Source organism: Staurois parvus, unplaced genomic scaffold, assembly GCF_062004578.1.
Source record: "Staurois parvus isolate SC_StPar_1 unplaced genomic scaffold, SC_StPar_1.0 ptg000607l, whole genome shotgun sequence".
NCBI classification, from domain to species: Eukaryota; Metazoa; Chordata; class Amphibia; order Anura; family Ranidae; genus Staurois; species Staurois parvus.
This window is the reverse complement of record NW_028318403.1, coordinates 3,298,562-3,313,471: the sequence shown is the minus strand read 5'-3', so window position 1 is coordinate 3,313,471 and position 14,910 is coordinate 3,298,562. Positions and strand designations below refer to the sequence as shown.

The window sequence follows — 14,910 nt, the reverse complement described above, 5'->3', positions numbered from 1 at the left end:
TCTCTACACAGTGGTTTACAGTCGGTTTTTTGAACGCACCAAACTTGCGTTCAGGAGTAGATATTACCAGCGTTTTAGACACCAAATGCTTGTAAACGCGGTTAACCACATTTATAAGTGTTTGCGTTTAGAAGCTTTTTTTAACTGTTCCATGTCCAGATGATGTCCAGAGCCTTTTTTGATCATCAGAAATGCATGCAAAGTGTTTTTTGTATTCAAATGGATCTAGCACACCAGCACAGTCAGTTCCAGGTTTCGCTTGAACAAATGGTAGAACGTGCCGCATTATGCTCATGATGGGATCCACAATGAATACAACCAGAAAAGACAGGTCATCTCAACACATTATTATTATTATACAGGATTTATATAGCGCCAACAGTTTGCTCAGCACTTTACAATATAACACATACTGCTCTCTCTGCTTCTCTCTCTCTCTATTTCTCTCAAAATGTCTGAAAAAGTACATTTTTTCATTTTTTTTTACTATTTTTCAGTGCATTCTGAGCATTTGGGAAGGTCTCCTGAGGTTATCTTTTAAAAACGCTTCTAAATGCAAATGCACATAAATGCGGCAAAACTGACGTTTTTTAACCTACGTTTTCCAGCAGTCAGTTTCCATCATTCAAAAGAGTTTTCCAAACGCCCCGTGTACATGAGCCCTAAAAGCCGCTAGAGAGGTCAGGACTGGCTTGTTTAACATTTTTACTGCTTGTTACAAATATGTGAATAGTTGATAAACACAGTCTGGGCTCTGATAAACTTTCTGGGATCCTGTCTTTTTATTCAGTTGTCCTCTATGAGCAGCCATGATGGTATATGAATTGTGTGTATATATAGTTTGTTATGGGTTTTGTATGTTTATATGACCATAGAGCTCTCCAGGACTGCCATTTATCTTTTATACTCCTGTAGAGCAGCTATGTATACTACTGGTGTGTAAACACCCTGTGTCATTGTTTGACATTGTAATGTGGTTCCTGGCTGCCCTACTTAGATGTCCATTCCTGATCCTTTTACATAAGGACTGAAAGGAGAATGTGTGACAGAGACTGCAGCTGTAGGTGTTCTGCAACATGGGGCGTTAATGAAATGTACAAATTGTGGCATATTGTGACTTCTGCCATCAGTGTGTTGCAAGTACTGCCAGGGAAAGGCATTCAGATACTCTCATTCTGTGTTATGGATTTGCACTACAACCAGCTAACATGGGGATAAGTTTCAACAAAATTAAAGGGACATTTTTTTTTTTTTAAATGGCATTTGTAGAAAAGACCAGTTTATTTTGCATCTTTAACACTCATTACGTTCCTTTCCCACTATTGCAGTGGCTTATATTTAAAGTGGAATTAAAGTGAATCTCTAGAATCTCTTTTTTGGTTGTTTGTTTTTAGGTTTGGATAGAATGGGAGTGTTATGTCCTTTCTGTTACGTATTTATTGCGGTCTGTGCCACGTTGTGGAGATTCACCTCCTCAGTTTGTCCTGATGACCATCGTCACAGAAGAAGGAAATGATGGGGAGTCCAAAATTGTAGGCACCTATTGAACAGGAGCTTATCCATGCTGCATATCACAGAGGCAAGAGGCTACTGATCTCTGCAACTGGGGTAGATGGCTGCAATCGCCACAGGTAATCACTGGCAATGCAAATAGTCACAAATAGCTGCAGCAGCCTGTCCTTTTTGCATATGGTCTATCCGCACGCAGATGTCATCTACAGCTGAAGGAATCTGTAGATTCTTGCCACTGGGATTCCCTGCATGGCTAAACGCCCATACAAATGGTGAAGAGAAACCTGTTCAGGGGACAACTGTCTAAAAGGGAAATTCATCTTCCTTTGGGAGTTTACTGGGATAGTAAGCCTAGGTTTACATTTGTGCAATTCAGGAAGGAGTGCAAAATTGCGCTTGTTCCCACATCACACAAAAATAACGCACATTCCTTTTTGCGAGCACGCAGCAGTGCCAGTAATGGCACCCTAATGCACCTCGTTAACATGCATGCCAGAACACATGGTAGCAAAGTACCATGTGTTTGTACTTTGGCTATACATACTTTAACCACTTCAAATCCGGAAATTTTTACGCCCTTCCTGTCCAGGCCAATTTTCAGCTTTCAGTGCTATCACACTTTGAATGACAATTGCGCGGTCATGCAAAGCTGTACCCATATGAATTTTTTAGCATTTTTTTTGAGACCGATAAAACTTGATTTTGGCATTTATGCACCACTGGGATTTTTTTTTTTTTTTTGCTATATGAATGAAAAAGTCCAAAAATGTTGAAAAAAGTGTTTTTCTTATAAAATGTTGCAAATAAATAATCTTTCTTCATAAATATTGGGCAACATTTATTTGGTTATCTTTTTAATAAAAAAAAAACCCAAATTAGTTTATAACCAAAAATTATAATTAAAAAAATAATTTTTTTACAATTTCTATTTAATTTTTTTATATTGTTGTGGTTTTTTTTAACATACAGTCACCCGAGCAGTACCGTATCACCATAGTGACACTGTACTACTTGTGGGTGTTGATGATTGTTTTTTTACACTGATTGCTTTTACACCCATAAAGGCTGTAAAAGCAATAATTTCTCCTTCTCTCTGGCTGCGTTCTTGCAGCCATTGAGAAATACTGTGTGAGCTGTGATTGGTTATAGTTTGTCACATAGTACAAGGCTGTTGTGAATAGCCTTGTACCATGTGATCTTTCACAGATTTCACACGTAGTAAGCAATGATGTCATAAAGGGACATCTTGCTTACTACTATTCATGTGATCACTGATTGGCCAATCCGTGATCACATGATCGGGACCTCACACAGAGGTCTCGTACAGGGATTGATGTTCTGCTGTGTCCTCCGGACACAGCAGGCATCGGATAGCGGTGCCGTGAGCTCCCAGTCCAAACAGGCAGGCGCCGTTTATGAACAGCAACCCGCTCCTGCACTGCTCCCATCCGGCCGTTTATATACATGGGCCGGACGGGAAGTGGTTAAACTTTTCAGCTCCCTGGGAACTTTTGCCATAATGTGCAAGTGTGCACAGCATATTTGCATATTATCGCAGATTTACTTTCCGAAAAGACCCCTCCAGTATTGCGACGTGTGATCTTGCTTGCCCTGCTATCATATGTGCTTCCATCTTTTTCTCATCTTCTTAGAAATTCAGTTCTCAGCTGTCTTAATTGGGCAGCATGTCTTGACTCCCGTGCACCCAGCATGTCTTGACTCCCGTGCACCCAGCATGTCTTGACTCCCGTGCACCCAGCATGTCTTGACTCCCGTGCACCCAGCATGTCTTGACTCCCGTGCACCCAGCATGTCTTGACTCCCGTGCACCCAGCATGTAGGCTGCATTCACATTTAAAGCCGGCCATACACGGAATTCGAATTCCAAAAGAATTTTCTTTTGAAAATCTTTTCTAAGAATTTTTGTTCAAATTTCGCACCATTAGTGGGCCACAGCAACAGCCCATTTTTGAGCGAACATCGAATTTGAGTGATCGAGCATGTTGGAAATATGACCAGCTTAGGTCTCCAGGCGCTGTGCTGCAGACAGCTGGTGTATATATGAGTTTGGCAAAGAACAATGGTTACCTGCAAACAGTGCAAAGTATCTCTTGCCAAAACAAACTCTACTCTTCTCATTTCTGCTCTTTTGTTGTGTTAAAAAGCAGCAACACTTTTTTTTTTTTTTTTTTTTTTTTTTTTTCAGCCATCCTAAAGCTCTAGCTAATAAATGTTAGGAAACCTGTAATGAGAGAAACAGAGAGGCTTCTGTTCCTTCTAAAATGCTAGTTGCCTGGCTACATTACTTTTGCCGCAAAAATAACAAAAACATTCAACGGCACTTTGAACTAACAGGAAAGACAATAGTCCACAGAGAATCCACACTGAGTGATTCCAGACCTGAAGACAGGGTGGCGGAACACACTTGGACATGCAGTTTCCTGATGATCAGGGTGATCCAGTACTGAGAGACAGAAGAACAAGGAAGGTATGTGAGCCTCATGCATTAAAAGTGACTGTGTATCATCTCATCAAAGGCAATCGGGGAAGTCCAGCAGCAGCTCAAGCCCAACAGTCCATGACCAGTGGCAGGGTTGTGAGGTGTCCTTGTTCTGATTAGATAGACAAGTATAATTCTGCTTCTATTACAGGCTTAAAATCCCTGGTGCCTCCACCCTTCTCTTGACAGGGTTGTTTTAATGATATATCTAATGCCAGGATCCTCTATGCTGCTGTACAAAGTTAAAGCGGAGTTCCACCTAAAAAAAAAAATAAGTCAGCAGCTACAAAAGCAGTAGCTGCTGACTTTTAAAATACAGCCACTTTACCTGTCCCTCGATCCAGCAGTGTCCTCACCATGGCTGGTTTCACCGGCCATCTTCTCTCCCTGGCGCTGGCATCTTCAGTGTGGGCACCCGGCTGTGGCAGCTTGCAGCTTCACAGCTGGGTGCCCACTGTGCATGTGCGAGAAGCGCTGTGCTTTTTTGAATGGCCCCATAGTCTTCTGGGACCTGTCACGTGTCCCAGAAGACTACGGGGAGGGATGACAACTTCCGCTTCCGACCGCCTAGGCAGTCGCAGTGGAAGTGGGAGCAAATACCTGTCAAATTCAGATACTCGCTCCCTTTTGGGTGGAGCTCCGCTTTAATTTTAAAAATTGAGGGAGTAGTACTGAGCATACGTATTATTTGAAGCATATATAAAATTGCATAACAAAGAAAAATATACACAGCAATAACAAGATACAATAACTAGTGGTACACCTGATGTTAAAGTGGTTGTAAACCTGAGACCTGAAATATGAAAAAAGCATATCCCTCTATAGTGTGTGTGCTTGTCTCAATCCAGAGCACTAAGTGTAATTTCTGTCCGCAGCCTGGTCCCTCTGCAATAAGCATGAGTCACGTTTTCCTGACTCCAAGAAAAAAAGATTGTGACAGGGTAGGGCACAGCCTGTGATTGACAGCCTCAGCTCTTTTCCTGTATGCTGTGTGAAGTGTGGGGGGGGGGGGGGGCTCTCAGAGCTCTCCACACTGATGTAACTTCAGCTCCCCGCCCCTTGCTTTTCAGAGCTTAGAGATCCTGTGTAAATTCTGCACTTTGAATGGATGTAGGGGAAAGACCGCTCAGAAAAACAGGTACAACTTACATAGGAGGATTTGTTTCATCTCTGTATTACCTGAGGCCAGTCACTTCACTGGATATTTGCAAGCGTTTACAACCACTTTAAAACAAAAGTGTAAATGTATGCCTGAAGGTCTGAAGGTTCTTTCATATGATCACAAATTTGGTGAAGATGTCTAGTCTAAGCAATTATACCTGCCAAATAATTGTGGGCGTCAGGCATAGTGTTTACAGCATCTCAGAATCTGCAGACCTCCTGGAATTTTTACACACCACAGGCCTTAGAATGTATTGAAAAACAAAAAAAAAATCGAGTGCCAGTAAATTACAATTCGTATTTTACGCATATACAGAACAGGATAAGGGATATTGTCTGTTGCTTTCAGTCAGACTGAGCTGATGAAGTGCCTGGAAACCATAGTATTTTTGTAAAGAGGAACTATGCTTGCCTCCCCTTAAGGCAGTGTTTCTCAACTCCAGTCCTCATGGACCCCCAACAGGTCATGTTTTCAGGATTTCTCTCAGATGAAACAGCTGTGGTAATTACTAAGGCAGTGAAACTGATCAAATCACCTGTGCAAAATAATGGAAATCCTGAAAACATGACCTGTTGGGGGTCCATGAGGAACACTGCCTTAAGGAATGCCTAGTCTGGAAGCTCCCTCACCAGCACAGACATCTTCTCACTGGCTTCTTTTGGGTTGGGGAGCTTTGGCCACCTGGGATGATATAACTTCCATACATGCACACAGGAGTCAATTATTTTTTTAAAACCTTTTACATATTTTAATTTTGCATATGTATTTAAAAATAGAAAAAAATTGACTTTTTTTTTGTTTTTTTCCTCCAGGTTGACTTTGGACTTTCATCATGGAGGAGACGGAAGGCCAGGCGGTGCCTCTCACTTCCTCTAGCCCTGAAGAGGCTACTAATAAATCCAGCATGGGCTCACACAATCCTCAGGATTCCATGCAACTCAAGAAAGAGATCTCTCTGGTCAATGGGGTCTGTCTTATTGTGGGCAACATGATTGGCTCAGGGATTTTTGTGTCTCCTAAGGGAGTGCTCATTTACTCTGCCTCTTATGGGTTATCCTTGGTCCTCTGGACAGTTGGTGGTATTTTCTCTGTGATCGGAGCTCTGTGCTATGCAGAACTTGGCACCACAATTACAAAATCAGGAGCAAGCTATGCATATATCCTTGAGGCTTTTGGTGGGTTTGTGGCCTTCATCAGACTATGGACTTCTCTGCTAATCATAGAACCCACTAGCCAGGCAGTTATTGCCATCACTTTTGCCAACTACTTGGTACAGCCCGTCTTCCCTACCTGTGAATCTCCCTACGTGGCCTCCCGACTCATTGCTGCTGCTTGCGTATGTACGTAATTTCTTATGTTGTGTGTTTGTTTTAGTTTTGTCATTTTACAAAATTGTAACTTAAGGGGCTTATTTACATGGGTGGCCAGGTAGGGCAAATCTGCTCAGGGCTCTACACATACAGCAGCTGTGATGGCTTGCTTTGCAGGGTTGCCACCAAATGCAACCCAATCAATTGAATGGGACCATCCTGCAACTGTGTGCAATGCAGACTGGTGCGTCTCAGTGGGTAGGCATTTCAGTAGTTAAAACAGGTGGTGAGGAGGTGACATATTGCCTCCTCATCACCTGTCAAATGCCCTCTGTGACCCATTGCAGATCACTTTTCAGAGGGGCAGTATTAGCCGCATGTGTGACCGAGCTGTAAGTGGGAACCCATAAAAAGTCTTTAAATGTGGGGATCGTTGGTGAACTCCTGTCAGTTTTTTTTTTTTTTTTCATTTATGATTCTTTTCTAAGCTCATCAGTTCTGCCTTCATATCATCAGGCAGGTGTGTTCTATTTAACACCAGATATAGCTGTCTGAAAAGCAAAACCCTTCTTTATTAAGAAGTAATAAAAGGCATATTATAGAAGTTAAATGCTACCAGAACATGCCAAAGTTGAATTTCAGGCAAATGACAGAATACACAATTGACATACACATACGTATATAATCTGTTTTTAGCTGTCAAGGCATTTGTAAACCTGTTCAGCCAGTACTGCCAGACAGCTTAGCCGTGTCTGTGACCGCCCTGCAAACTACACTGCGGTTAGGCCACAAAGTGGGGGTAAGGACCTTTCACAGCCTGTAATTAGACAGTAAAGGATCATACTGACCGGGTCAGCTCAGTGCTCTCGCTTCCTGTAGGTAAAATTTTCATTAAAAAAAATGGGGGGAAAAAAGTGATGAAAAGAGAAAATTCGTCATGTGGTTTTGGCAGGTCTAGTGACAGGGCTGTCCACCTATGCAGGAATGTTCTCTGCAGCAGTATATAGAGAACATTCTGCGGGTTTCACATCGATGCGGGCTCATTGATGAGTAATCACCTGATGTCCTATCTCTGTGCAGAGATCAGTATCTGCTCTCTGTTCTAAAGAGGCTATTAAAGTGTTACTAAACCCGCAACAGTAAAATCAGTCTGTATATGCAGTAAAGCATGCTTGTTATACTCACTGTGGAACCTAAGGGGTAATCCTCTGCATTGTGTAAAAATGCAGTTTGATTACGACTTCTCTCATCCTCCCCTTCTTCCGGTGTCCCCCTCTTACATCCTGATAAGACATCTCTGTGGAGACACTCTACACATGCTCAGTTTGTTTTGTATTGGTGGGGGGGGGGGTTGGGAGAGTGCATGTGGTTAGCACTGTCCAGACAGAGGTCAGGGGTTCTGCATCCTTCTATAGCAGAAAGAAAACTCCTCCTACAAGCTTTAACCAGTGCTCTGCTGAACACTGATAGAAGTCACAAGACTGCTCTAACTGCTGATGAGAAAAGGTATTCAGCAGTTTATATTTACTAAAATAATTGCATTTTCATGTTCTGTGTACTGTTGGAGAGCAGATATAGTGAATGCAGGGTCCTGGGTTTAGTAACACTTTAAGTATCATTGTATGTGTTTTCCCTTTTTTATTCTGCGGCTCATTTAGATGAGCAGCTAAAAAAAAGAGGGGAGCCCAAGTGTTGTTAGGTGAGTGGCTTTTGAGCATTTGTGTATGCAATGAGAAACATTGTTACGGTACTTGTATTATTACAATTTATTTGGTGTTTTAAAGTGTTAATGTAATGCATGGTAAACTACAAAACTGACGGTGGTGCTGTTTTTGTTGAATGCACTCTGACCCACCTTGCCAGCACACAACAACATATTTGTTTCAATGCAACAAACCAGTGGTATGCTGCATTAAAAAAAAAGAAAGTGTCAAAGTGGCTGCCACTTGTAGTAACACACCTCAGCAGTGTGAATCTAGCTTCTCACTTTGGTTCCTTTTTTTGGTATAGTGCTCAGCCTAAATGAGTACACCCCTTTTGAAAGGTAAGATTTTAATCAATATCTCAATGTACACAGGAACAATTTCCAACATTTTGACAAAACTGAGTTTTATAGAACATTTGTTTAGCTTATTACATGAAAGTAAGGTTAATATAATTTAGATTACAAAATCTTCAGTTTTACTCAAATTAGTTGATGCAAAAATGAATACACCCACAACAAAAACTACTACATCTAGTATTTTGTATGACCTCCATGATTTGTAAGGACAGCACCAAGTCTTCTAGGCATGGAATGAACAAGTTGGTGACATATTGCAACATCTATCTTTTTCTGTTCTTCAAAAACAACCTCTTTTAGAGCCTGGATGCTGGATGGAGAATGATGCTCACCTTGTCTCTTCAGAATTCCCCATAGGTGTTCGATTGGGTTCAGATCAGGAGACATATTTGACCACTGAATCACTTTCACCCTGTTCTTCTTCAGAAATGCAACAGTGGCCTTAGATGTGTGTTTTGGACCATTGTCATGTTGGAAACGTGCATGACGACCATGGGCACGGAATGATGGTAGCATCTTTCATTATAGAGCAGTACATCTCTGAATTCATAATACCATCAATGAAATGCAGCTCCCCGACACCAGAAGCACTCGTGCAGCCCCACAGGAGGACACTGCCACCACCATGTTTCACTGTAGGCACCATGCATTTTTCTTTGTACTCCTCCCCTTTGCAACGCCATACTGTTTTGAAGCCATCCGTTCCAAAAACCTTTATCTTGGTCTCATCACTCCAGAGTACAGAGTCCCTGTAGTCGTCTTCTTTTTCAGCATGGGCCCAAGTAAATTCTAGGCGGGCTTTTTGTGAATGGGCTTTAAGAGAGGCTTCCTTCGTGAACGACACCCATGTATGCCATTCCTCTCCAGTGTACGCTGTATTGTGTCACGGGAAACAATCACCCCAGTTTGGCTTTCTACCTCTTTAGCTAATGCAGTGAACTTGCATGATGATTTTCTTCAACCCTTCTTATCAGAAGACACTCCTGTTGAGTTGTTAACTTCCATGGACAGGCTGGAGGTCTCTGTGAGATGGTTGCACTTCCATCTTTGTTAAATTTGTGAATCATTTTTGCTACAGTATTCTGACTGATAAGTAAAGCTTTTCTGATCTCCTTGTAGCCTTCACCTTTCTTTTGTAATGAAATTATTTTCTTTCTCAGGCCTTGTGACATTTCTCTTCTATGTGGTGCCATTGCTGACAACATGAAATGGGAAGGGTTTCCTTTGTTAAGTAACACCCTTTTATAATCCACTATCTGCTGTACTCCTGTCTAAAGAATAATTAGACTCACCTGTAGTTGAATTCATGTTAATTATTGTTGTCTAAAATTTCACTTTGCTGCTAAGACTTTCATTGGGGTGTATTCATTTTTGCAACATGATCTTGAATGAATTTGTAAGTTTTTGTGCATGCAAATTAACAAATCTTGTTTGCAATCAATGGCCCGTATTTGTTGGGAGTATTTTGTAGTATAGTGTTCCATAGAAAATGTTGATTCTGAAAGAAAAGTAAACATTTTCTGACAAATCTGTTGGGGTGTACTCATTTTGTGCTGAGCACTGTATAACCTGACTCCTTTTTTAAATGAACCAGTAGAAGGGCCTTTGAAAAAGCCCAGAAAAAGAGTGCTGATCAGTGAGTCAGCATTCATCTTTTAACTTGCACACTGTCTATCTGTGAGTAATGGTATGTTTCCAGCTATATATATAACTCAGACATATACACATACTCAGACTTCCCAATGGACGAGTTTATCACAGACACCTCTGAATTGAGTATTCTGTGCTGACAGCTCATTGCAAGGCAGGCCATAGATGATGCGATTTTCTTTCCTGCAACCACGGGTTGCAGGAAAGAAAATCGCTTGGTTCACCCATCAACACAGTCAGTGTAGATGGGATAATCCCTCAAGATTCGATCCTTTTATGGCCGGCTAATGTCTTATGTGTGACCGTAAATCTTTTTTTCTGCAGATAAGGTAAATTGATGTTTTACTTTCTTTGTCACTACAGGTCTCATCACTTTTATAAACTGTGCATATGTGAAATGGGGGACACGGGTTCAAGATTTCTTCACTTACGCCAAAGTCATTGCGTTAATTGCAATCATCATAACGGGCATTGTTAAACTGTGCCAAGGTAAGAGTTCCAGATTTTATTGTCTGAAGTTTTCCAAATATTGTGCTTAAGTAACAGGATGGGCAATTGGCCAAATGATCAGAAAGACAGTAACTGTAAGGTGTAGTTCTCTAAACAGGTACAAAGTTAGATTCAAGCAGTACAGGGTTAGAATGGCAAAGAGCGTTCATACACTGCAGAAAAATACTAAACGGATTATGATGATTATACAAATACGGACTCTTCGCAGCAATGTCTCTGAGGCTTAATCAGGGTAGTATGTGGCTGCATAGCATAGTTTCTAGAATACTACGTAGCAACACAGTTGAGCTGGGAATCACTACTTCAGGAACAGTTCAGTTCACAAACAGTTACTTGCGCTTATCCTGATACAGCTGTAGGGGTCCAAGGCCCAGTGACATAGGCGGGCCATCTCACCGGAACTAATGTAATCTGGTAATGATTTTGGGGTGCTCCCCTCAGTGGCTGTGCCTTCCCGAAAAGTGCACGCTATTAGGGTTTGGACTGGCTGCTTGCATGTCGGCTCTGACAGTGGAGGACCACTCTCCTGGCTGCAGATCACTTGCTCAGTTTCCTAGTTGTGTCCTCTCTGATGAGAAAGGGAAGCGGAGAAACTTTGCTTCCCTGGACATGTCTAGGAAGAAACCCAGTGAGTTGTGGGAAAAGAAGTTTGAGGGGCCTGAGCCTGAATTTCAGAATGGTTGGTAAATGAATACTTCTCTTCATTTGCTTGCTGTGGTTTGCCTTAGCTGCAGGATATTAGCCTAGCATATCAGACTGGTTTCCCAGTAACAAGAGGACAAGCAGCATGCAGGCCTCTTATTATATTCAAACAAGCCTTCATTACTTCCAGCTTTGGGCAGATGATTAATGAGCAAGTCCATAAAATGGACTCCTGATTGCACATCATAGTATGGTGCTGGTTGTCACCAAGCTTTTTTTTTTTTATTAATCCAGCGGTGTTCCAAAAAATAATATGGGAATTTGGAGGGAGTTTATACGCAACATACGCCTAGTCCCTACCCCAGTTATATGGTAAACGGATCTACTAGACCTCTCTATACTAATGAGTATAAATTAAAATCACATACTGGCCAAATTGTCTGTCTTTCAGGTCCGCACACAAGAGCATGCGGCTCCACTTACAAAACATTAGCACAAAAGGTGGATCCTCCACAGAACACCTGAGTTTATGGGTTTCCTGTAACAGAAAACCATACAGGTTTAAGTTTGGTGTGGTGGAAGCTTCAGTCTGTCATGGCTGTCCTGAGGAGTCTATTTCCAAAGTTTTTTCTTTTCTCTTCTGTGCACTTTTATGGTTTGGGGTCCCCCGGGCATCCTCTCTTTACAGGCAGGGGATTTACTGGAACTCTCTCCCCCTTCCATGCTTTGGGAGAGGCAGTACTGTGTGGCGTTTCCTGCCCCTGTAGTGCTGTGGTGTTTTAAGCCGAACGCCATTCCTCTCCTCTCCGCCAGCCTGTTTCCCCAGCAGTAAGTGGCACCTTATCATTGAGAAGTAGGACTTTGGCATTCAGTGTTCTGGAAAGCCATTAAAGCCATTCCCATGCAACGCAGTGCCGTTTTGAAAGCTGAAACTGCTTGGTGGATGTGCCTTTCCCGCTGCGTGCACTGCAGGATGAGCACCATGGCTTAAGCAAGCCATCGATGATGCGATTTTCTTTCCTGCAACCACAAATTGGAGGAAAGAAAATCACTCAATTCCCCTATCAACACAGTCAATGTTGATGGGGGAATCCCTCCTGCGAAACTATTGTGCTCTACCAGCAGAGAGGCAGCTGTCCCCGCCAGGAGAACACAGTGAATATTGTTAGCGGCTGTAGCCACTGGCAATAATCGCAGGAAAATCTGACAGGCTGATTTTACCCAAGTTGTACAACAATCGATTTGGATACAATCAGCCTGCTTATGGATGGCTTCAATCTCGGCCAGTTCAGCAGAAGATGCCAACCATCTTTGGCCAGCTTTAAAGTAGATCTAAAGGAAATACTGTTTCTTTCATTTTAGACAGAGTAGGAGAGGGTCATAACTCCTGTCAGGTTTTTTTTTTTTTTTTTGCCATCTGTGCCCCATTGGGGGGGTTCTCATCACTTTCTGTCCCATAGCCAAAACTTTGAGTGAGAACTAATCCTATCAAATTGAGGGAATCCCTAGTTGTCACCAAAACTAGTGCCCCCCTTTGAAAGATCTTCCCTCTATTGCTGTTCTGGGGACATCCAATAATTTTGGGATTTTATTTCACTTTCAATGACAACAGTAAACATGACAAATAGAGAGGGGGAATCTACCTAATTGGGGCACAAACAGCAATAACAACTTGACAAGTGTTGTAACCCTTCTTCACTTCAAAACTAAAAAACACAAAATCTAGTTATTAAAAGATATATATATATATATATATATGTGTGTGTGTGTGTATATGTATATATATATATATATATATATATATATATATATATATATATATGTGTGTGTGTATATGTATGTATGTATGTATATATATATATATATATATGTATATATATATATATGTGTGTGTGTGTGTGTGTGTGTGTGTGTGTGTGTGTATATGTGTATATATATATATATATATATAGATAGATATAATTTTTTTTTTTTTTCACTTTCCAATTTAAAGAAAAAAAATCCTAAACAAATGTCTGATGCTGGTGGGGTACCTGTAGAAGCTTAAACTCTCCTGGTTTGATAGTATAGAAATCATGTCCTACAAGTATGAATGCCATCAGCCGATCTGATGTTTGGAATGCATGAAACTGAGGTGATACAGGACAAGACATTAATACCTGTGTAATCGTAACTACATTTACTAGTTCACAAACAATGTGGCAGATTGGAAAGGTAACAGGACTTACTCGTGTAATACCTGACATAACTGTAAATCACCTTGTAGCTGTGTTTTTGAATGTTTTGATAAAATGAGTTTAAAAGAAAAATTGATTCATCTTTTTATGTGCTGGTGGGCAGGGTAACACGGCTGCAGTCCTTAGGTTTAGTAACTTAATTCACATGTGCAGCTAGGGGGCGGTAACACCAGGCAGTTGAGCCATGGTTTTACTGCCTCCTGACTGCCCACAGACATGCAGCCACTCAGGACTGTACACATACCACAGAAGTATGTTGCATTTGATGGGCGTTCCTGCTGCTGAACCTGACCCATGCGAGCTTGTGGGGCCGTGTTGCAACTGGTCCACCGCTGCATGCAATGCATGTGGTTGTGGCATGGTGGTGTGCCGTTTAGAGGTTAAATCAAGCAGTGAGGAGGTGGATATCACCTCCTCGCCTCCTGTCAAATGCCCCTGAACAGCTATCCAGTGCTGATTGTTTTTCAGAGGGGCTCAATATATTGCCACACATGTGAACAAGCCCTTTGTCAGTAATGTGTACAATAATGGCAGCCAATTAAATTTCAGTTTATTCTTGTTAGATTAGTAGTTTATTTGTTTCTGATTGGTTGTTATGGTTTCAGCAGCATGCATGGTATTATTACTCTTTTCATTGTTTTGTAGAATAGGCCTGCCCGAGTCTCTGTTTTTATAGCACTCGGCTGACAGGACAGTTGCTATGATGTCCTCCCTTTGATGTCCTTTCTGTAGCTTTTTTGTATGTTTTTAGCTTTGAAATGGCAAACACACACTGCATTATGGATTTTTTTTTTTCCTTTTTCTTTCTTTTTTTGTCATTTTTCTTAACTAAAATTCTCCAGGTTTAATTTCTTTCACAGTTAGAGGAACTTGGAGAACTGTTTGTACTAAGTTGACCATAAAAACTGCAGTTTAAAATAATGCGAAAACAAATATATGGAGGGTTATTACTAAAACTGGAGAGTGCAAAATCTGGTGCAACTCTGTATAGAAACCAATCGGCTTCCAGGTTTTATTGCCACAGCTTAATTGAACAAGCTGATTGGCTACTATGCCCAGCTGCACCAGATTCTGAGCGCATGAATTGTAGTAAATCTCCCCTATGATATTATTTGGCTGAGTGCTAATTCAAAGATGCCGAACCCCATAGCAACCACTCATATTTCCTGTGCAGACCAGAACTAGATAGTTTCTGATGGTTTACTATGAGTCACTGCTTCTAAAAATTAACATTTAAGAAAAGGAACTCCTTATTTTTCAAGGCCTGGAGTGTTTCTGGGTCCCAAATAACTCCACAGTAATACAGCATAAAGGATTGTGTGCCA

At 41.4% G+C, this 14,910-nt stretch overlaps 1 protein-coding gene across 1 annotated transcript in view; it reads left to right on the top strand.

Annotated features, from left to right (window-relative positions):
* Window positions 1-14,910, top strand: part of SLC7A6 (solute carrier family 7 member 6) — a 72,427-nt gene that overhangs the window by 22,400 nt on the left and 35,117 nt on the right. Inside the window, exons 2-3 of the mRNA XM_089692874.1 lie at window positions 5,987-6,514; window positions 10,560-10,685. Coding sequence (XP_089549000.1) covers window positions 6,007-6,514; window positions 10,560-10,685 — 634 coding nt within the window. The 5' untranslated portion in view covers window positions 5,987-6,006. The remainder of the gene's footprint in view (window positions 1-5,986; window positions 6,515-10,559; window positions 10,686-14,910) is intronic.